This window comes from Scomber japonicus, chromosome 17, assembly GCF_027409825.1.
Source record: "Scomber japonicus isolate fScoJap1 chromosome 17, fScoJap1.pri, whole genome shotgun sequence".
NCBI classification, from domain to species: Eukaryota; Metazoa; Chordata; class Actinopteri; order Scombriformes; family Scombridae; genus Scomber; species Scomber japonicus.
This window is the reverse complement of record NC_070594.1, coordinates 31,903,992-31,928,991: the sequence shown is the minus strand read 5'-3', so window position 1 is coordinate 31,928,991 and position 25,000 is coordinate 31,903,992. Positions and strand designations below refer to the sequence as shown.

The window sequence follows — 25,000 nt, the reverse complement described above, 5'->3', positions numbered from 1 at the left end:
AAAAAAGACATCAAACTTATAAATATTATATATATATAACCCCAAAACATTACTAAGAGAAATATGCATGTAATTGTAGAATGCTGAGTCCTGCTTAAGAGTTCAAACTAACAGTGTTGAGGACATGTCTTTGCATGTCATCTGTCTTCTTAGTGGTATAGTCTTGTCATTATCCTGTCCTATTTTTCCTGATTTTCTCTGAAACTATATGAATACTTCTTTATTGTAGGCTACATTATGTATTGTAAAGTGTGCTGACACAGCTTGTTGTGATAATGCATTTCAAAAGAACTATTTGGTGACTTGTTTCTTATTTGAGTGGGCCAGTGTTTATTGGCTGGACCTCTGTATTACCTTGTTATTTCAACATTGGATTTCTATGTTTTAGTCCAATTCTCCGATTACTTCTTATTTCATCAGTTAAATTACTTGCATAATCTTTAAGTCACTCCCAGATGACACAAGCAATAGGCAGTCTCTAATCAACCATTCAATACCATAATAACTAACAATAATCACTAGACTCATTGATGATGTTAAATGTGTGCTGCACATTTGAATTAGTTCCCATTCCCATAAAAATAGCGAATGATTGGTGGGACTAAAAGAAAACACTCGCGTGTCATACTAGTCGAGAGGAGCAGGAGTGAGCAAATTAAGACGCACTGTCGCGCGCAACACGCAAACACACACGTATAGTGTCACACGCACTCACGCGCACACGCAGTGGGGCATGTTAGTGTACTCGCAGAGTGGGACTATCACACAAGGAGGGGATCAACATTCCTTTAAACATTCCTCTCGCGGGACTGTCCTGCCTGAAACATCGCGGAGTTTCCTGCTGTTCACTGTTTTGGTGGAAGCGGCAGCAGCAGAGCCGTGGAGGCGAGTCCAAGAAAGGTGGAGACTCCTGGTGAACTTCCTGCACCATACTCTAGAAGCACCACCAAAAGAGAAGTGGGGAGGCTGCTGCTGGGGCAAGGGCGAATGGATATACGGCTCACTTGACTCCTTTTTCGTCTGCGAATCGACAAAAAACACACTTTGTGGTCTACTGTAGCCTGCACACATCTACCTGACTGTAGCTAGCTAGCAGCGCGCCTGCTGGATACGAGATTCCCAACGTTTGATAGCGACGCGGTGCGAAGGACAGGAATGGGTGAGTTTTCCATGATGTGGCGCTTGTGTTATGTTTATGTGCACACCGCTGTTTTCTTTCGACACAACATACAGAGCAAGTCGAAGCCACATAACGCTTTAAAAGCGAGTGTCAGTGTCTTAAACGGCGCTATGAGCAAGCAGTTAAAAAGTTAGCTCGCTCGTTAGCCTAGCCTGGATAACGCCACCTCCATCCTTACATTTGGCTGCATTTCTTGCTAACGTTAACATGAGCTACCCCAGAGCTGCTGTCAACACGGCCTCTGCAAAATACATATTTCCAGTCCTGACGCCACGAAAGAAACCTGACATTCCCCAGTTTATTCTCACATAGCTAATCTAAAGTTGCTTGTAACGTATGTGTTGAAATAACTCCACTGACAGGAAACTTGACAAATAAGTTAGCTTCTTCTTTGCTGTTTTGCTTTAAGACTGATGTCAAGAAATGATCAGTTTGAACATTTGCCTTAAATATGTCATGACTTATATTGTTTCCATGACAATCACTGTTACTGTAAGTTTCCAAACCCAAATGCATGATAATGATTAATCTCTCCTCTTTTCAGTTGACTAACCATGGGTCTATTTAATTATTTATTTTTTTATGTGGATCTATAACCATTAAAGTTAGCCTGATTGTCACTTCTCTCTAGACTGAAGACATCATAGAAATCAGACCATCTCACTGTCAAACTGGTTCAAATGTTGTAGTTACAACCAAGGAAAGTTCCTGTCTTTGAACTTCTACTCATGAGCTCAAAGAGACTGCAGGAGGTCTGTTGTCACTCTTAATATTTTCCTGTCACATAAGAGTAGCTGCTGTGGTGGTCACACTGTCTCAATGTAGAGGAAACACACTGATCTCAGGGGGTGTGTGTGTGTGTGTGTGTGTGTTGCAGAGCTTCTGTCTTCCCCCGGGTTACTGCATCTTGCTGAGAGATGTGCAGTCTGTGGTTTTTGTGTGGTTGTGTGCAGTAGGACTCGTTCGAGAACATTGTGACACGTTGTAAAACAGGTTTGTGAGCTGGGCTTGTATTCAATCCTGAACTGTGATGCTGCGGAGACATCGCTTCAGAGACATCGCTTCAGACATTCACAGTCAAGATGACTGCTTGAGGAGAGGCAAGCACTCTTAAAATGCTTCACCAACTCTGTGAAATAGATGCTTACTCACAGTGATCAAACTAACACTTTCATTGTGCAAACAGTGCAAAGGTTTGTCATGCAGCCAGTTGTGTTTTCACTATGTAAACTAAAGACAACATTTCATCTCTTTTAAACTTATTAATACATCTGAAAAGTCTCCAGAAACAAGCTCACACACTACATATAGATTATGCTTTCATACCACATTGCACTCTTCACTGTGGTATGCCTTCCCTCTGCTGTGTTTGAACATGTCCGAGCTCTGTGTGTGTGTGTGTGTATTTGTGTGTATTTGTGTGTGTGTGTGTGTGAGCCTCTCACACTCTGTGTTTGCTCTCTTTCAACTGTGCTGAAACTATTCGCAGGCTGCCAAAGGTTGTTCTCATTAAATCTACTAAAAAGAAATAGAAGTTTGTAGCAGTAAGCAGTTGGAAATACAGGTACTCGTGCTTTTCTTGGTCTGTGCCAGCAGCCGTTCTTTAATCTCACATTTTTTCCATTAGTTTTTGAAGTGGATACTAGAGAGGAGACAGGAAATGAGCAGGGGTGACGTGCAACAAAAGTCCCCGGCTGGACTCATACCAACGGGACGTTGCGATTGCTTTTCTGTGTCCGCTTAACTTCACTGTGGGATTCCATAGAAGCAGCTAAACAAAGGCTGGACATGTGCCAAAATGTCTGTCTGAATATTAACCTCACTGGACACAGCCAATATTTGCCAGCGTGCACTTTGTGTTGATTTCCCATCCTGGTTGTAACTATGCTGATGAAGGTCAGTACACCTGGTCAGGCTAGTCTGCTGGTAACAAGGTCTGCTCCCACTGACATGCTGTCATTTTGTACATGATTTAATATGACACAACTGAAAGTCAATAAACTGAATCTGACAAAACTCATCAGGAATTTTAATGTCACTTCATATGGAATGTGTCTCCACTCCTGCTGCCCTCCGGCTAAATGCTAGTGATGACTGATCATTTGATTGAAGTGTATCACACACACCCATCACAGTTACCTGGAGCTCACTGTGACATCGTCAAATTGTTTGTTTCATGTGACTAAAGTTCAAAGATGACCAATGTACTGTCACATCAGAAAAAAAGATGAATGATGAATAGGCCTGCACGATATCAGCAAAATGTGCGATGTGCGATCACACTGTTCAATATTGCGATGACGATATGACTTGCGATAAATAAGAAAATATTTAAAGTTTGCATACAGTTCCTGTCTCTTTCAGATTTTCAGCTTTAAAAGATTCCCTGCTTTTAGGTACTCTAAAACACTGAATAGCTGATTGTAATTACCGCAAATTCCGGACTACAGAGCGCACCTGATTAAAAGCCGCATGCTCTAATTTTAGAAAGAAAATCAATTTTGTACTTGTACAAGCCGCACCGGATTTTAAGCCTCAGGTGTCCCACGTTGTAATATGAGATATTAGCTATGGTTGGTCTGGCGATGCCTGACAGCCATCACGCATTTATTGTGTATTATTTTATCATTATTAAGGCAAAAGAACTCAATTTATGTCCATGGACATTGTAATGAATAGGATATATGCTTAATATTAGTTTGCATACAGCGTGCTGCATGGACTTCAATACATCTGCTGCACCGCTGCTATCACAATTATCAAATGCTAAGTTTCTACAGTCTGTGACTGTGACCCTCATAAAAGTAATATTTTACAAATCTGCATTATATAAACTAACGAAATTCGTTAAAGTAAGTAATTTGACGACTTCTAAGTCATTAAACTAAGTCTTACTTTTACTGGAGTAATCTACCTCGTTGGCACCTGTCATTGTACGTCTTGCTTTGAATTAAAACTTACCTACTGAGTGAACTCTCCCGTTCTCTCCTATGAACGAGTCGGACGACAACGTGCATCAACCATGAAGCAAAGTGAAAAAATAATAAAGTACGTAACAGCCGCATCATATGATTTTCTTCGAGTATTTTCCAGGTTGATGAGAGTGAGTACAAATGACTGATTTACAATAATAAAGCGTGCTTGATTTATCACACAATTTCATTGGACCTCTGTGAACTACTCATCAATTTTATTGGTCTACTGTTACAAGGCAAAATGTTTTGGACGCCACGAAAAAAAAAAAAAGTGTGCGTGGCCAATTTATCGCATTACAGACCAGCTTTTGCGATGGGTTCATCGCGAACGTTCACATCGCAATGACGATGAAAATTCGATTAATCGTGCAGGCCTAATGATGAATAATATTAAAAAATAGATTCATTTCTGTTGATTGACATCTCAGTAATGAAACAAGCAGCAAAAGGTTTCTGCTACAGTGCACTTACCATATAAAACCTGTTAGTGTGTGTGTGTGTGTATATGTATGTGAAAGTGGGTATGATGTAACACAGTGATGTCATTGCTTACCTCCACATATCTCTCATATTATTTGTCCTCATGGTTCCGGTCCTTTTCAGAGTCTAAAGGACTAGATATGAGGCTGAAGTGATGATGATGAGGATGAGGGTGACTAAACAGAGGAAGGCCTGCATGTTGACATGACTTGAACACTCTTACACTCTTATTATATTTAGCAGATTTTAGGACGTTCATGCCTGCTGTCAATGCTGAGTTTTAACATTTGCTGAGACTGCATCTTTTGAGCACATTTGGATCTTTTGATTGGACCTTCAAACAAGATGTTCTAACTTTCTTATTAGACCTGAAACCATTAGTTGATTTATTGATTAGTAGTCAAGTATGAAATGAATCGCAGACTTTTTTGATAATGGATCATTTTGAATCATTCTTAAGAAAAAAACAACAGCTTCATATTTGTTTAGTGGACAAAATAAGACATTTTGTAGCTCAAACAACTAATTGACTATTTGAGAAAAGAATCAACAGATAAATCAATAATGAAAACAATTACTAGTGGCAGTTAAAATCATTGATTACATCAGTACAGTCATGTCTTCTTTCAGGAGAGAGAGAGAGAGAGAGAGAGAGAGAGAGAGAGAGAGAGAGAGAGAGAGAGAGAGAGAGAGAGAGAGAGAGAGAGAGAGAGAGAGAGAGAGAGAGAGAGAGAGAGAGAGAGAGAGAGAGAGAGAGAGAGAGAGAGAGAGAGAGAGAGAGAGAGAGAGAGAGAGAGAGTTAGTATAAAGCACACCTGTGTACAGACCTTGCTGTGGGTAAATAAAGGTGAGAGTAACAACTGTTCTCTCTCTCTGTCTCTCTCTCTTTTTCTCTCTCTCTCTCTCTCTCTCGCCACATTTTGTCCTTCATATCAGCGGTGAAAGAATGCAGTTATGAGTTTCCTCTTTGCTGATTGTGTGTGTGTGTGTGTGAGCTCCATTGATTTACACTGTCTGACTGGCAGTCAGTTTGCCTGCGTGGACTTCAGTACCCCCCCCCCCCCCCCCCCTTCTCTTCCTTCCTTACTTCCCCCCTCCCCTTCAACCCTCTTCTTGCTCCCTCTTCCGCTACACATCCTCCTGTAGGTCACTACTGCTTTATTATTATATAAGACTCTCTACCTGGAAGTATAAGGAAGGGGAAACAATAACCTGGAAGTTCCTCACCCCAACCCCCGTCCCCCTGCTTACTTTTGCCCTGAAACACAGACAGGAAGTCTCTGCACTTTGCTTTAATGAGTTTTCTGGCTTACACTTGAAAGCGACGATAACAGGCAGGAATGAATAAAAGTGTGAAAACATGGCTGACAGTGAATTTCTCAACTTATGTAAGACTTCTAGTCAAAAGGAGAAATAAGTGAGTCACTCTCTTGATCATTAAAGTCTCATTGATGCTGAGAGGAGGATAAAGAAAGATAAGTTGTGTGTGATAAGAAGAGAGGGAAGGATAGAGGTGTGATGGAGATACAATATACAATAGAATAACTCACTTAAACACACTTAGTCACATTTCAGATACACACACAGGCTCATTTAACTTGTAGGACGGTGTATGTTTGAAAGGTTTTGGACTCTTTACTTTGTTCTTCATAACAATCAGTCAGTTCATTCATTAGTTGATTGACAGAAAATGAATCTGCAGCTATTTTCATAATCAACGAATGAGTTTAAATTGTGTTAAAAAGCCAAATATGATAGTTTTTAGTTTAGTTGATTTTGCACAAAGTAAAATGTACAACAAAAATGAATAAGAACAAATAATATAGGATGCAGGGAGAGGCAGATAACCTGAATGGGCTTATTATGGGCTTATTTGAAGCATCCATCTAAACAAAGTACAGAAAAATAATATGACCACATAAAAGTGATATGAACTTGTTCTAGCTTCTTAAATATGTTGTATTTAGCCTTTTTTGGTCATATATGATAGAAAGCTGAAAACCTGTGAGGAGGATATTTTAACACATGATTTTTATTACATCAGGTCTTTTTTGACTCATTTGTGACATTTTAAAGGCAAAAAGACGAGCAGATGATTCAACTCATCATTATTAATAACAGTCATTTATTGTTTGTGTGTGGATCAGGGTGGTGTGTGTGGGGTGTGTTAGGTTTTTTACTTTAGTTTAGTTACTATGACACTTTGTATTACATTACTCTGTATGAAAAGTGCTATACAAAGTCTGATTGATTGAGTGTGAAGGTTGAAGTTAAAGTTTGTGTGAAGCTGCTGCGGCTGTGATCCAAGGGAGGATTTGTTAGTATTATTTGAAACTGCACAAATGTATTATGATGAGACTCAGCTGTGTGTGCAGCTACATTAAGTAGGGAGAAATTAAACATAAGAACATTTTTGATTACATATTTTATTATCAGACTAAGTCCGCATTTTTGTTTGTGAGCGTGTTTGAACTCACAGCACTGTGGAATGAATCCTCTGGCTGCTGATCATCCTTCTCTCTCTCTTTCTCTCTCTTTCTTGTCTCTGCGGCAGCAAATATGTGAGGAATCCTCAGCCGCCACTCCTCAAGGCTTAGGTGTCATGGCACTGTTAACTACTGTGTGTGTGTGTGTGTGTGTGTGTGTGTGTGTGTGTGTGTGTGTGTGTGTTTGTGTGTTATCTTTTTAAAATGTATTTTTGTCTCCAATAATCCAGACAGGTATATTATTATATTCATGGATGTGAATGTTTGTAGTACTTTCATGTGTCAGTTCACATATTTTAGGCTGCTGACATTTCCATGGTGACGGAGGTAGATGACGTACCACTTTCTTAACATCTGTGTAGAAGAAAAGGAGGCTGTCAGTCTTTCTAGTACATAAGTGCAGCCTGTGTCATGTGCTATGCAAACAGCTGTTACATAATTACTCCACAAATGTCTGGCAAGGTCACAATTTTATTTTGACACAAAACGTGTTGAAGCTGTAGATAAAAACAGTCCATGGTGTGGCTGCAGGCCTCCTGGCGTCGCCTCTTTCCTCTTTGTTATTTATCTCGTCTCTTTCTTGGATAGTGCTCAGACTCTAGTCTCATCATCTGCTTGACAGCACAGCACTTAGTGGATGTGCTTTTGGCCACAGCTCTTAGCTTTTGACCCATTTCTGCATTTATGGGAAGACAAAAGGAATAACTTGTGCTGCTGAGGCTCCATGTTGCGTTTGAAAGCGGCTGAATATCTTGTTTTAAATAAAAGGATATCATGAATTTCATCTGGTTTCTTCTGACTGTGACAGTATTGATAGGATGTGTTCTAATGTAGCTTAATAAGTAGTTTAATAATCAATGCATCATTTTGAGTCATTCCTTTGTCTCATTTTAGCTTGTTGACTGTAAATATGTTTCTGTGACAGTAATCTGAATATCTTTGGGGGACCAAAGAAGACATTTGAGTACATCATCTTGGACTTTGGGACATTTTTCATCAAGTCATGTATTATGTATTGAGCCAGCTATCAATGTGACTCTGTATAAATGTCCTGACTGGTCACATTAATTTAATGAGCTGACTCCATGTCCACTATCTTTAAACAGGCTGTCTAATCACCTGTGAGCTGCTGAATGATTAGTTCCTCATGTCAAACTAAACGTGGACACCTTTCTATTTGTAGATTAAAGATTGGCAGCACTCCCAGTAGAGTGATGGCTGTACACTTTGAACAGTCAAAGAAGGCTACTTATCAATGAGTCAAATCCCTGCTCATTACAGTAGTGAGGCAGCCAGTAGTTAATTGAGGCGAGCCTACTGTACACCTCATCATTATTCCTCACAGGTAAGACACCAGAGGCAGCTAATGGCTTTGATTCTATGTGAACTGACTGAAGCAGCACCTGTCATTATGAGATGATCTGGCAAATCAGCAAGCTGTGCTCATCACTTGTATTACATTAGTAATAAGTAATATGATATAGGGATGCAATGATGAGTCCATGTGGTCAACAAAAAGACAGAATCTACTAGAGGATAATTAGTCAGGGTCTTCATCATGTGGAGCTGAACTAACATCATTATTGTATCTCTACTGAGAGTTGCACATGCACAGTAGTCACTAGGATGCAACAGGTAAACAGAACATAGCAAAACCTAAGTAAAACAGAGAGCTTGAAAAAAGGCAGTGAGACAGTCTACAGCACACACACAAGAGTTATTTTATAGTTAGTCTTTAACAACGGCTGCAAGCACTTTTTGTTTTAATGACTAAATAATGGCTGTGTGTGAAATCACTCACTCCTCCCTATATAGTGCACTACATAGTGAGTACGCCATATTGTAGTGCTGTCCCAATGTCTAGTGGGAATTATTATACCCGATATAGTGGACTCAAAGTATCCCACAATGCATCGTTAAAAGTAGTGTACAACCCATGGCCACTAACCAAGCAATATTTACCATCATGCATTGCGCTGACCTAATTAACGGCACCTGAGTAGTGTCCTAAAGTGCTTTTTTTCTTTCTGCAGATAAGCTCACTTTTATTGTAAACCCAACCTTCATCTGATCGTAATCACCTGTTATCAATTAAGGCAGACAGGGAGAATAAAAGGCCAACACAACTATGAAAACACTCAAATAAATAAATGTACACATACTGTAAAAACTGGTGTAGAAGTCACAGTCCAAAACACTTTTCTATTAAAGACTGGTTCATTTGAATGCACCAGTAGTTATTGATTTATTACATGTTTACGTTTACTTTTATTCCACCTGAAACAGTGTGTCTGGTAAATGGTTAATGGTTAATGTTCTGGTAATGATTTAACTGAACTGGACCGCTATATTAACTCAGACTGGGTTCAGGTTAAAAGCACATGATAACTTTACATATTTAATACAGTGTGTATCTGTGTGCTTCCTCAGAGCTGTCACTGTGTGTAAATACACGACTGCACCCGAGTCACGCTTTTACACATTGAGCTTCAACATCAGTTTGGTGTGTAAATACTGAAACATCACAGCTACTAGTGTCTGAAATACTCCTGTACAGCATACAGTGCATGCTTTACACAGCTGTTTATAGGACATTATAGTTCATATGTATGGATGCTCTCATTGTTATCTTTATAGTTATACATTGCTAGGTTACCAGGGAGCGAGTGAGTTTGTTCATGCAACCAACCTCGCCTTTTTTTTCTCTTCGGTGGTTTCTTCCATTGAACTTCTGTGAAATGATCAAACTTTCTACCGAACATATTTTTAATTGATATTGATTACGTGTGTATCGCAATATACAGTATATCGCTATGGTTTTATGGCCATGCCCTACTTTAAACACATTGATTATATGTCAGTTAGCACCTTACAGTTAGAGTAAGCTTTCCTCACTCTCAGAGAGACATGGCCGGTACTTACTTTAGCTTTAAAAGCTTAATAATAAGCCAGTAGGAATATCATAGTTGAGACACTGAAGCTGCTCCTGGGACAGCAGCCAGGACTGGATGAACAGAGTAATCCTCCATACCCTCACACAAACCTGAAGGTGAGCACTGACTGTAGACTCCAGGTTACTGGACGTTATTAGCAGCATTTTCTTCTTCACTTGAATTCCTTAAGAAAAGTCTGTTTTTTCCCCGCTGGGCCACTTCATTAGTCAATAGAACTATTTAGGCCAGAATCCCCCTACTGCTGCTGCTGCTGCCTGACTGCAAAGAACTGGCAGGAAGTCCACTCTTGAGAGAGACACACACACACACACACACACACACACACAGACACACACACACCAGCACCACCTGTACAGCAACAGTTTTTTGGCTGCGTTTATAATGTATTTAGAAAGGCATTTCCTCAGAGGAACAAACCAAGAAGACTTAGTCCACTGCACTGCTGCTGGTATTTGACTGGCCAACACCTATCACTGACTCACTGCACTCATTCAGTAGCACAGACCCCCAGTTTGTGGGTAAAAGGGCCCCATAGCCAGAGAAGAGGACATCAACCTTTTTCCAAATCAAGATCACTTCTCATGTCGAATATAGGCCAAGGTCTACTGTTCAGAAATATCAGAAATAAAAGCTCACACATGCTTTAATGCTGAACGCCTCTTCAACTTTTTTAACTGGTATATTTCAACATTTTTAATAATGACTAATGTATGAACTGAAACACATCTCTCAAAATCAGCTTAGAAGGCAACATGTGTGTGTGTCAATGTAATGACTGTGACTGCACACTATTAGTTAGAGTGACTTAATGTTAACTGTGCTTACTTTGAGCTGCATATTTAAAAAGTGGTTTGAACTTTTATTGTATTTCATGTAGAAGATGGTATAGATGGTTTCTGTTCTTGAGGAAGGAACTATGTCTGTGAATTTGACATGACTACAATGTACTGTAACAATTAAAATGAGAACTGCTAATACATAATTGTCATTATATTGTACACTGGGTAACACACCTAATCACGTGACTTGCGTTAGCCAAAAATAAAAAATGTTATCCTCACTGAAGCTTATATTACATGTGCAAGATGCATAAAATGACATGATAATAATAATAAACAGAAAAAAAAGAAAAAATGAAGGCTTCACACGGGGTTGTGCTGCTTTCCCTTCACTGAAAACAGCAATTTAGGTTTAACTTAATTATCTGGTATGATAAATAAAAGCTCAGCGTGCAGAATGTGAAATGTAATACATAGTTAAATGTACAGCAGTGTGTGAAGAAGTCCCTCAGCTCCTCACACAATCATCTGGAAGAACAGGAGTGGAGCGACCGGCCCGTGTGTTGTGCTGACTCAGCACAGTACGATATTGTCCGTCAGTTTTTTTGCATCTTGTTTTGTTTACTACAGCAGATCGTATCTCTTCCTGTGGTTACTTGCACAGATAGCCCAAAATGAGTGTCTGGGGGCTTCGACTAAGTTGTTTATTCATGTATGTCTCTGTGGTGTCCCTTCCAGTGCAGCGCTTTAAAGCAACACTACTTTTTAAGTTTAGGAATAGTCTAATCTACTGCTGGGCCAGAGAGATTGACTGCTCACTGACAGAGAAGATAAGTGTGACTCACTCTCATTTAAGACTGTTTTTGTTTTGCCTGATCACCTCCTAACGGGAGCTGAGGGAGTTTACCATCCTGTCCAACATCCTGTGGATTTAAGACTGCAGTGGGACAGAGGTGGAACTCCTTCTGATTAACAGGCACAGTATGTTTGGGCTGCTGGAGTCTACTAGAGGGTGTTCAAAGTGTTGCTCACATGAAAAGTGATTTAAAAATAGAGAGAGAAACAGAGAGAGAGGTTGCACCCCAGCTCGTCCCTCATCTCCACACAGCTGGCCAATCATGGTGTGAATATCAGATTGGCATGAATTGTCAGACATAGCCTCCTTTAATCTGAGGTCAGAAAGGTGACATGAACTGTCAGACAAGCAGTTGTGATGCAGTTTGATCCACCTGTGAGTCAGTGTGGGACAATCAACAAGACCTGTTCAGTCAAATAACTTCTGTCACAGGACTTTTCCAAGTGTTATGAGATCATCCAGAGAGGCATTCAAAGGAGTCACATCAGCCCACACTGCTGATCTTAAAGACAAAGCTGCCAGATGTTATAGAATATAGCAAAGTCAGTTGAGAACTTTGGAGAACCTGGATCATATTACTAAATTAAATACATGTTTTTTGTCTCAGTTGTTTGATAGACATCTGTTTATTCTGTTTTAGGACTTCAGCAACCAACTGAGTTACAGTTATTTCCTCCATTAATCAGATAGTGGTTTGGTGTTTCTCAAATGTCTTGTTTTGTCCACAACACAAATATATTCAGTTTACTGTCATAGAAGAGTAAAGAAAGCAGAAAATACTCACATCTGAGAAGCTGGAATGACATGATTGTTAGTTTCATAAAAAAATGACTCATCAGTTATTGAAAGAGTTTACTATAATTGTCTGTCAATGAACAGGCTTAGGTCTGTTTCTGGGATCAGACTGGGTTTCTTTTCTGTGTCTTTGGCTCGGCTGGTAAAAATGTATTTCTCTTAGTGGATCAACACTTCACTCTTTCTCTCCACTTCTCATCTCATCCTCCTCTCAGAGTCTTACTGGGGATTTCCACTGGGTCCGTCAGCGGCGCGGAACGGCTGTGCTACGGTTTAGCTCCGTCCTCTGCCCGGCGTCAACTCACACCGGGAGCGTTACAGCAGCGGACCGGAGCATGCTCTGGTAGAGAAAGCTGCCTTTTAAAATGAAGTTGCACTGTTAATACAGTAATTACGGCAGCACAATCAAACCCGAACGAGTGCCTTTAGTCTACAGTAATTGATGTAGTAGCAGCACAACTAAATGGCCCGGTTTTGTTAACTTGCTCAATTTTGGTTGATTTGGTAATTTTCTTTGATTTATGTACTTATCCCATCTGTCAGTAGGCTACGTAGCTAGATGGAGTCTTTATCTGTCTGTTTTATTCATGTTTGTTGCTGAAATACGATCGGGAGGCTGCACGGGTTGTTTTATTTTGAAAAACGGAAGTTTTATTTTGCTGATTCAGTGTCGGACTTCCTGTCTGGTGCAATCTGCTCTGTTGAGCTTGTCGCGAGTTGGCAACGGCTCCGTCAAAAATAGAAATGCTACCTATCGATAGCGCTGCGGCGCGGGAGCCGCTGCTGAGACGTTGCTGACACGCTGCTAAAACGTTCCCGGTGGAGATACTCTCATTGATTATAGTGGTACCTATCAGCTCCGGTGACCGCGGCGCAGCTGTAACGCGCCGCTGCCGGACTCAGTGGAAATTGGGCTTTAATGACTGAGCTTTGACATGCACAGATGGAAAGCTGCTCTGAGATCATCGGCCAGGGCCCATTTCTCCTTGGAGTGGAGCCCAGGCCGCTGTGTGCTGGGCCAAGGCTGATGATGTCAGAGGGAGAGCCCAGCCAAACACACATGCACACACATGCACACACATATACACATACATCCCCACATGTACCAACAGACGAAGTCGAGCTAAGTTATCTTGCTTAGACAATGTATGGAAATGCTGATTCTGTGTGTGTGTGTGTGTGTGTGTGTGTGTGTGTGTGTGTGTGTGTGTGTGTGTGTGTGTGTGTGTGTGTGTGTGTGTGTGTGTGTGTGTGTGTGTGTGCCCTGCATGCTGTTTGTTTTGTTTTTGGTGTGAAGGCAGGCATACCAGCTCAGTCTCTCTATGACTATGAGTCATGTGTTAAAGAGCCAGATCACGTAGTAGAATACCTCAGTACCAGTCAGTCCTCTGCAGCCTGCTTATTTTTAGAGGCTGCTCAACCAGCTGCACTGGAAGCAGGCGCTCACACTCTGTTCCTGCCTACTTCTGCCTTTCTCTACTCACAGCCAATCAAAAGACAGCATAGTATGTATAGATGTACATTTCTAAACACTGTCTGAACATTCTAAAGTTTAGCATTAGAGCTGTTGCAGTCAACTATTATCAAGAATGTAGTACACTCATTTCATTTCCTTCTTTTATCTTATTTCTAGTCATTTTTCCTCCGACGTAACATATTTTGCACTAATGATAGCAGCGTCCAGAGGCATCATGTTTTCAGGTTGAACTGAATGAACTGATTTGAAGTTGGTGATCTAAAATAATAAGAATAAGAATCTAAATTCCACAAAAATAGGTGACAGGCCTAGCCATAACTCAAGCATTCATCCACTAGGTATTACAAAGTTTCACTGAAATGGTTAAAATGATAAAATAATGACATTTTATATCCAAATAATCAAAAGTCACGGACACCATACAATACATTTTAGCAATAACTCAAGAATTGATGTGCTACATATGACACAATTTTTCACAATAATGAAAAAAAAAATAAAATGAAATGAGGAAGTGAAGGCCTTTTCTATCCAAAAGGTCAAAGGTCATCTTCCCTGTGAGATAATGTTCTTCCTGACCAGAAGTCAAGAACACAATGCCAAATTTTCATCATATTTCACATTTGGTGTGATACTGAGAGGCCAACACTAATCTTGGTGTCCATATGTAATACTGTGGTGATTATTTCGATCTTCTGTGCTGCTGATTTGAAGATGTGTGTCAAGCATCCATGTTTTTTAAAGTTGTAGCTTTTTTGCAGCAACATTCAAAACTGAAGCATGGTGTCACAGCTCCAACTGTGTGTTTTATTAGAATCAGACATGTACAATGAAAAAGCACTTCTAACCTTGTATTATTTTCCTAATGGTGAATTTGGACAGACATGGATGTGAACTGTAACTTGACTTGTTGGCGTAGGCATAAAACTGTGAGGCAGTATGTGTAGTTCCTGGGTGATTGCTGTTTTACAGAGGAGGCAACTTGTACACCTGACTAGTAATTTAACCTCATGGTTAAAGTTCAGGTTTGTAAATGATGACCTTTTGTTTCCCTTACAACTGAGTCACTAGGTTTGTTTCCACCATATTTAGTCTAAGTTTGTAAGATTAGATCACTGTGCATTGTGACGTTTGTGTGAGCTGGAAGCACATTGTGTTTCTTCTAGGGGTGTGGCCATACACTCAGCTCATGAGACGAGACGAGACATGATATTGGGTTCACTGATCGAGACGAGATGAGATTTTAACACTATTTTTAAGAAAACTTCAATGAGGAAATACGTGACTCTTCTTTTGTTTGAAATTCACAAAATTGAAATAATGCAGGTGCATTTTGAAATGTTTTAACCCTCTCCTCATCTCCTACTTCTGACTGAGATCTTCACAGCAGGTAGAAGCTGTAACAAGGTTAATGATCCACACAAAACAAAATGATTAAAAGAAGACATAACGTGCAAATGAGTGATAGAAAACTGATTTTTAAATTCTCGGTGTGTCCCTTAATTATAGCTTCACGAGACAACATTCACTTTGATGAGAAATATTGTCACGTTTTAGTCCCACGAGATCTCGTCACACCCCTAGTTTCTTATCATAGAAACTAAACACAATCTTACGTCTTTCTCTACTGTCAAACATCTGTGCCTGATTTGTTATTCCTTCTTTATCTTGTAATTGTAATGCATGAACTAAAATGATTTTGTCCTAAACATATCGTACGTTCTGGTCCCGTTGGATAGTTTTGAACTTACTGCTCCTTCTTTACACACATTTCCTTAGCAGTATGTGCAATGATTCAACTCTAGTAGTCATGGATACGGAGCAAGACATTTTGTTCCCAAAGCATCAGTTGCTCTGTTTTACTCACCAGTCAGCATTTTGGAAATAATATGTTGATGTTCAGATAATGATTGGTGGTAAAACATTTTGAAATAACTGTCATTATGATTCTCCTAACACCTGAAATGTGATAGTATTGCAGTTTTAAGTAACTTGGTAGATTCACATAGTAATTAAACAGTAAAACAAGTAACCAACATATGTTTACTCACTGTTGGTCTTAGAGCCTGACCCATATATTGATTAGTCATTATTGGCTGATAATGGCTTAATTATTACAAATGATAACATATTGCTAATAAAGTAAAAGTAAACAGCATAAATCCTATATCACACACTTTTATAAATCAATATTAGCATCCTCCAGCAGTGTCAACCAAGAGTCTAAACCAGTTCACCTGTGCAGACTGATTTTATATTATTGAATTGAAAAACACACATGATGATGTAACCGACCACAATTAAATTAGTCAGCAACTAATTTTGTTATCGATCTTTTTGTCGCCAATCTCTCTGTCTGTCTCTCTCTCTCTCTCTCTCTGTGGATCAGAGGTTGTGGTGGAGTATGATTACGAGGCAATCCACGAAGACGAGCTGACTCTGCGCCTGGGCGACATCATCAAGAATGTCCGCTACATAGAGGAGGATGGCTGGATGGAGGGGGATCTCAACGGGAAACGAGGCCTCTTCCCCGACAACTTTGTCAAGGTGAGAGAGGGGAGACAGCCTTTAAATCATATGCCAGTCTATACACAGCGTAGAGCTGACTCTGCACTTCTACTGAGGCTTTTAAATGCACTGGACTGCTGTTGTAACATTAGAGATAATCCTGTTGAAGCAGTGAGCATTATCAGACCACATAACAGTCTGTGGCTCATTCAATTCTTCTACTCCAGTCTGGGAAGTGTACTGTAATGCTTTGGCTCAAAACAAGTCAAATGTATGCTTTGTTAAATCAAGATAATGGTTCTTTAGAAAAGAGAGAAAGAGAGGAAGAGAATGCATTGTGATGTACAGTGTGTTTCCTGCACTGCTGTGATAGAAGGTAGACATTGTATGAATGGTGGCTACATGCAGTAGATTCATTGATTATTCATTACCTGAATACCTGATTCATCTTTTTTGCCTATTCAGTATATTTTCTTAAGTAACTTTGGACACTGAGCTTGTGTGTGTGTGTGTGTGTGTGTGTGTGTGTGTGTGTGTGTGTGTGTGTGTGTGTGTGTGTGTGTGTGTGTGTGTGTGTGTGTGTGTGTGTGTGTGAGAAATAGTGGTACGGTCATGTTAGCGATTATGTATTATTAATGACATCTAATACTCTTTTTCAAAGGAAAGTATATTCTACAGAGAGTGTTGCATTATGGGTTGTTTGTAGCCTGATTGTTGCTTGCTTGTGGAAGGTTAGTGTGTAGTCAGAGTGTGTGTGCTCTGTAAATCACTACTAACAGAGTCAACACACCTCCAGCAGGAACAGACACACACAGTCTGCTGTGGTTGTTTGACTAGATCCATTGCAGGATGCCAGCTGTTTGTCTGACTGACAATGACCATGAAAAGTTCCATCCACCCACAGACGTTTTAGCGCTATATGCAGTCTTTGTTTCTGCTTGAAGCTGCAGTCTGCAACTATTTTTGTGTTCTATTTGCTAAAATTGTCATTATGATCTGACAGTAGAATAAGATACAGATAAACTGTGACATAATCATTGTCTCTGGGTCCACCTAGTGCATATATGTCAAGCTCAAGGCCCGCGGGCCACATCCGGCCCGGCGTGCAATTATATCCAGCCGGCGAGATCATTTTATACAGATCCCATAATGCAGGGTATCCGAGCGTCCGTAAAGGCAACTGAAGTTCAGTTGCCTTTACGGATGCTCGGATACCCGGGAACTTTCCCACGTCTATCAAGTCAGCTTCTGTTGCACTACAACCGACTGCTACAACCCTGTTGAAAAGTTATTGCGAAGCTAGCCGCTCACAATGGCGAAGAGAAAAGTTGATTCTGAAAACAGAGAATTTCAAAACCAATGGGAGGCTGAGTACATGTTTACTGACATTGCTGGTAAACCTGTGTGTCTCATTTGTGGAGCTAATGTGGCTGCAATTAAGGAATTTAATCTACAACGGCACTACGAGACAAAACATAAGGAGCTGCAAAACCTGAATGCAGAGGAGAAGATACAGAGAGTAGAAGAGTTGAAGAAGAATCTGAGATTTCAGCAGACGTTTTTCTCCAGAGCAAAATCCCAAAGTGAAGCTGCTGTGAAAGCAAGTTTCATTGTGGCAGAGGAGATAGCCAAATCAGCCCGTCCATTTACCGAGGGAGACTTTCTGAAGAGCTGCATGATGAAGGTGTGCGATGTCTTGTGTCCCGAAAAAAAGCAGATGTTTGCAAATGTAAGCCTGAGTAGAAATACGGTTGCTGATCGGATTTGTGAGATGGCCACTGATTTAAAAACACAGTTGAGTGAGAGAAGCAAAGACTTTACTGCATTTTCTCTTGCTGTTGATGAAAGTACCGACATGATGGACACTGCACAGCTGGCCATTTTCATCCGTGGAGTGGACTCCAGTTTGTGTGTTACAGAAGAAATATTGGACATTAAATCGATGCATGGAACAACAACAGGAAAAGACATTTTTGAAAACGTATGTCAAAGCATAACTGACATGAAACTGTCCTGGGACAAACTTATTGGACTTACAACAGACGGAGCACCGGCGATGAGCATTGAAAAAGTTGGACTGGTGGGAAGGATGCGAGCAAAGATGCAGGAGGAGAACTGTACTGGTGAATTAACAGCGTATCATTGCATCATACACCAGGAAATGCTGTGTGGTAAAGTACAAAAAATGGAGCATGTAATGAACACTGTAACGCAAACCGTAAACTTTATCCGAGCTAAAGGTTTAAATCACCGTCTTTTATGCGGGAAATAGATTCAGAGTTTGCCGACATTCCTTATCATACAGAGGTGCGCTGGCTGAGTCGGGGAAAAGTTTTCAATAGAGTTTTTGAGCTCAGAAAGGAAATCTGTCAGTTCATGGACAGTAAAGGAAAAGACACCACAGTTTTGCGGGATGAAAAGTGGAAATGTGAGCTGGCGTTTCTGGCTGACGTAACAGCTCATCTCAACGTCTTGAACCTTCATCTCCAGGGACGTGACCGCATAATCACTGACATGTACGATGCGGTGAAGGCATTTAAAGTGAAGCTGCTCTTATGGGAGACACAAATGCACCTGTCCAACTTTGCCTCACTTCCCCTGTTGCCAAGTGATGTTTTAACCAAATCGGCGCAACGGTGTTCCCAAATATGCACTTTGCTGACAAACTGAGCGCACTACGCACTGAGTTCGCACGATGCTTTGGTGACTTTGAAGCACGAAAAAAGAATTTCGAGCTGCTTCACAACCCGTTTGCCGTCGACGTGGAAACTGCTCCTGTACAGATTCAGATGGAGCTGATTGAGCTGCAGTGTAATGGGACACTAAAGGCGAAGTACGACACTGCAGGGCCCGCACAAGTCATTCGCTCAATTCCTGAAACAATGCCCCAGCTCCGTCTGCATGCTGCTCAAACCTTGTGCATGTTTGGTAGCACATATCTGTGTGAGAAGCTGTTCTCAGTGATGAAGATTAACAAAACGGCACACAGGGGTCGTCTCACTGACGGACACCTGCAGTCCATCCTGAGGATCTCCACAGCACAGGAACTCATACCAAACCTAAATGATCTTATTGCCAAAAGAAGATGCCAAACATCCTGCTCTGACAAAATGGCATAAGAACAAAGAAACATGTTTTGATTTATTTTAACGTTTACTTAAAAGCACTATTTTTATTTATTTTTTTCAGGTTTTTTTGCAGCATGTTCATATTTCGAACTTGTATAATTTTGACAGGATATATTTTTATGGAGAGCAAATGAGCTCTGAAATGAGGCCAACACGGAATTAACTTAGAACTGCAATATATCAAAAGGCCACCAGGGGGCGACCGTCTCTATACAAGTCAATGGAGAATTCACCAACTTCTCACTTGATTTCTAACCTCAGTAAACGTTTTCAAAATGTGTTTATGGTCTCAATCGCTAGTTTAAAGCCTTCTTCAATGCAGTATGATGTTCATTTGGGACATTTTGGCCTCCCTGATTTTATATTTGACAATAAAGCAGGGTATGCATTAGGGTGTGGCTATGTCATGATTGACAGGTTGATTGACCAATGTCCTCGAGATCCAGCCCTCGCAACCAATCACAACATTCCTGCTCTGTCCATGGTTCCGCCCATGGCCCCGCCTCTCCTCACACAGATTCTAGTACATCATGTGGACAATACAGTGCTCCAATCACATGCCATTCCTCTCCTTTTCCTCAGATTTATATTAAGAATAGTAATAATATATAATATATATATAATAATTAATAAGAACTTAATATGCATAGCACTTGCATACAATACACACACACATACATTGTAGCTCAAAGGGCTTTACAACAAAATACATTGCATTCCCCAATTGCTTCACATTAAAAGAATGTGACTGAATTAAAATCAGTCACATTAAAAGCAAGTATATTTGTTTCTGATGGCACTGAAGTTAAATACAATAAATGGGTTATAGTTTTGATTAAAGACCAAATAGCCTTTGTCTAAGTTATAAATCTTAAATATGTCTTGTTTCAAAGTCATTTGACTTTACTGTATTATTATTATCATATATTTGTTTCAGAAGGTACTGAAGTTAAATGCAATAAATGGGTTTAGTTTTTAATAAAAACCCACGTGATTGTTCATTTTCAGAGACATGTCTTTTTTGTCATTTTTTGTCATTTTAACTATTGCTATTTAATAAGGCAAAAGAATTTATTAGATTACTCGATGAAATAATGGATAGAATAATTGATTACAGAAATAATGGATTGCTGCAGCACTAAGTGTTACAGCAGCAAAGTGGACAGAAGGAACATCAATAAAATAAAAGAATAAAGAACAAGAAATAATAAGAAAGGACACAAACAATAAAAACAATAGCAGTAACAAATATAGTAAAAACAAAAGTAACATTATGTACAAGAGTAATATTGGTGACATTTTAAAAGAAGTGCAGTAGTGACTGATAGAAAAGCTAATCAAAGTTTTTTTTAGCTTGTTTTCAGTAATATTTAGCAGTCTGCTTCCCTGATATCTTTCAGTAGAATGTTCATAGTTTTCATCCCTGATTTTCCTCCAATAAACCAGCAGCAGATGATCACAGTGTTGTTGAAGGCAAATGATTAACAAAGGAGTTAGCCATGTAGCTTGGTCCCAGCCCATTTCTGGCTTTGTATAAGGAGGGGGAAGCTTAGATGAAGTCAGTGCAGAGCAGCTTTCCTTTTAGTTCTGCTCTTTCTGCTTCCTTATGATTTATGAACAGCGGTACTTCTGATATGTATCTAAGGTGAGGGTTCATTTTTATCATAAGCCAGCATGAGGTCAGGGATCACGCAACTCAACCAACATCAGAGAAACAGTGACCTTTATAATGACATGGATCGATCATGTCACGGCCTATACCTGATTGGCTGAATGAGATTAGTGCATGTGCTGATAACCATCTGGCATGTCACTACTGCAAAGGTCAGCACTGTTAGGATGTTTGATTTATTATCCATGACACAAATTCGTATGTTAAAATATCACCAAAGATGACCTCACCTTTACCTGGATTTACATACAGTCTGCTCATTGACTCTGCTATCATGACATTTCCATTTCAATTTGTTGATGGAATGGAAAAATCAGTCTCACACACTCAGTTAGCAGCTGTGACACAGTCATCACTTGAGCCACATATTTACACAGCTAACACACCATGAGGTGATATTCTATACTCCTTGTATAATCCTGTGTAGTGAGATAGGTAATCGGCTAAGCTGCCTGGGCCAGTCTCTGAGCTTGTATAGTTAATCCTGTAAGGAGCCTGCTGGCTGTTGAACTTTGCTCTCTACAATACAGCAACGGCCTCAGATGATGATGATGATGATGATGATGATGATGATGTATTTCTTCTTCCTGCACCCTTCAATCAGAGGACAGGAGACATGGCCGGAGGGGAGAGAGTAAGGAATCAAACTGCAGTGTGTGTGAATACTGTTGAACACAGATTGTATTCAATGTGTGTATGTGTGTGTGTTTAAAGTGTGTTTGGAGGTTTTGGTGAATTCCGGATCAGTTTGTTATTTAACATGTGAGCATGTTTTCTATGAGTTTGTTCATTTGTGTGTGTAAGTGTGCATATTTATTATGATTGTGTGTGTGTGTGGGTGTGTGACAGATTAAAGAGATACAGTAGCTAATTCTCATGATTTGGTTTATATGTAACTTCAGTGATCATAAAAAACAATTACTGCTTTTACAGCTTGATAAGTGGCAACACACTGAGTATACACTGTCAGTGTTTAGAAGTTAATTATATCACTGTTTTTTTTAAACTGACTGATGACAAATGAACCCAGCTGAGAGAAAACTCTCATAATGTATGCACTCAGAATACTTGCACTTTAATTAACATGTGTGAAAACAGCCGTCTTACACTAGGATCTCCACTCACACACAGTCAACAGTGTTAATGATCTACTCGCATACCTAAGAGTGAGCTTGTGTCTTCCATTTCTTCTTTTGTCTTTTTAATGTGATGTGACAGTTTTCTGTCAGCTGACTCACCACAGGTTACTGAAGCTCCACTGAGGATGGATTCAATTCATCTGTCTCTACCTTTTGTTTGTTTTTACTCTCATCTCTTTCTCAGTGCCTAGTGTACACACGCACACAAACGCACACTAACACACACACACACACAGCTGGACTTCCTCTACAGTGGAATTGCAAAGTCAGCGTGTGTGAACCAGGAAGTGGATGGTGAACTGGGTCACTGTCCATCTAAAAACTCTCTCTCTCTCTCTCTCTCTCTCTCTCTCTCTCTCTCTCTCTCTCTCTCTCTCTCTCTCTCTCTCTCTCTCTCTCTCTCTCTCTCTCTCTCTCTCTCTCTCTCTCTCTCTCTCTCTCTCTCTCTCTCTCTCTCTCTCTGTCTCTGTATTGTTGCCTCAGCAGCGTAATTGAGTAGCTACTGGTCTGAGCTCCCAGCAGGACATTATTCTTATTGCTTATTATCAGTCTGATGTGTCTTTCTTGATGTATTTGAGTAATGATTGTGGTTCTGTATTTATACAGGAAGATTGTTTAGAGATGTAATGATTAGATATTGGACTCCCAACAAGGACATTAGCAGGTGTAGCAGCTCTGACAGTAAAGGCTCAGCCACTTTTGATATGAGTCTACATTGAGTGGCAGATGGAAGTGGCCTGACTGAGGACATTAATAATCATTTGAATAGCATCTGTTTGGTTACCATATATATACCATAAAAGCTCTCCCTGGCTAAGCAGACACACTTGTGAGAAGAGAACTTCATTACAGGTGTTCTACCAGATTCTTACAGGTTGCATGAAGAACATGCCACAGTTAAAGATGTAAGAATGAAATATTTCTCCACTCTCTCCCAGAAACCATCAGTTGAGACTCCAGTTCAGGACTATTGGCTGTGTTGTTGGTGGCCCTCACAACTCTGAACCCTCTTGTGGCAGTGTTTCCCACAGAATAATTTTGAGAGACTACTGTGGTAGGGTCTCAGTCTGACCCTCTAGGGGGGTCTGGAGGCATGCTCCTCTGGAACAAAAGTTTGTACATTTTTAAGTCAAATGCATTATTCTGGTACACTGAGAGAGCAAAATTGAGAGGTTATGTCTAGAATTTTCTTGTTTGTGCTTTAGTAATTTAACTAGTGGTTGAACTGGTGATGACACAGCAAAAAGGCCACAGCCACAAAGCACAGGACTAACTAGAAAAAAAGACCATTCCCACATTTCAGCTGTGAAACAAAGAAAGCAGTTCTAGCTAGCTAAAGAAGATCTCTCATTAAGTATTTACTTTTTTAAAGTGAATCAACTAACTGGGGATTTCCACCAGGTCCGTCAGCGGCGCGGAACGGCTGTGCTACGGTTTAGCGTCCTCTGCCCAGCGTCAACTCACACTGGGAGTATTACAGCAGCGGACCGGAGCTCTGGGAGAGAAATCTGCCTTTTAAAATGAAGTTGCACTGTTAATACAGTAATTACAGCAGCCCAATCAAATCCAAACAAGTGCCTTTAGTCTACAGTAATTACTGTAGTAGCAGCACAACTAAATGGCCCGATTCTGTTAACTTGCTCAATTTTGGTTGATTTGGTAATTTTCTTAGAATTTTGTGCTTATCTCATGTGTCAGTAGGCTACGTAGCTAGATGGTGCTACGGATTGATGGTGCTGTGGATTGATAGCGCTGCGCTGTGGAGAGCCGCTGCTGGGACGTTATGCTGAGACGCTGCTGGGACGTTATGCTGAGACGCTACTGAGACGCTCCCGGTGGAAACACTCTCATTGATTATAGTGGTACCTATCAGCTCTGGTGACCGCGGGGCAGCTGTAACGTGCCGCTGACGGACCCGGTGGAAAATGGGCTTAAAGCAGCATAAAGCTGCTGCTGTGTTAAAAAACACTCAGGAGTTCCACATTCAGAGGTTTGAGGCTGAGCTGCAGGGTTGAGTGGAGAAGTTTATTAGTGCTGTTGAACATAACCGTTGTGAAACTATCAGAAAATAACGTTTTATTGATTTTATTTCTTACTGTCAGCGCTCCCTCTCTTCATTCACTCTCTACCTCGCTCGACCACAGCTGACACAGCAGCGTCCTGTAGCCGCTTACTGACGGAGCAACTCTGTCCTCCTAGTCCGTGTCTGGACCTTTATACAGAACAGAGAGGAAGAATATAGTAGTAGTATTCCTGCATTGAACTGACTCTCTGAGAGCAGATGAGACCTAACGTTAGCTGCTCCTCTGCTCTGTCTCAGCAGGGCGGAGCAGCAGAGTCAGAGATTATGGAAAGTTGTCACAACTTCATTCAGTAATTCAACAATATAATCCGTATTGTCCTTTATTTGGTTTATATGTTGATATATATCTTAAAAAGTCAATATACCGCTGAGCCCTGAACCAATGTAACGTTTTGGAGAGTGTACAGATGCACTGAGCTCACTGTGAGACTGTGGCAGCACGGATTAGACTATGGCAGTCTGCTACAGTCTATATCATTAATGGGAAA

General features: G+C 40.4%; 1 protein-coding gene across 1 annotated transcript in view; it reads left to right on the top strand.

Moving 5' to 3' along the window:
* Positions 1 to 812: 812 nt before the first annotated feature.
* cd2ap (CD2-associated protein) overlaps positions 813 to 25,000 on the top strand; it is a 72,652-nt gene continuing 48,464 nt past the window's right edge. Inside the window, exons 1-2 of the mRNA XM_053337256.1 lie at positions 813 to 1,159; positions 16,372 to 16,529. Coding sequence (XP_053193231.1) covers positions 1,156 to 1,159; positions 16,372 to 16,529 — 162 coding nt within the window. The 5' untranslated portion in view covers positions 813 to 1,155. The remainder of the gene's footprint in view (positions 1,160 to 16,371; positions 16,530 to 25,000) is intronic.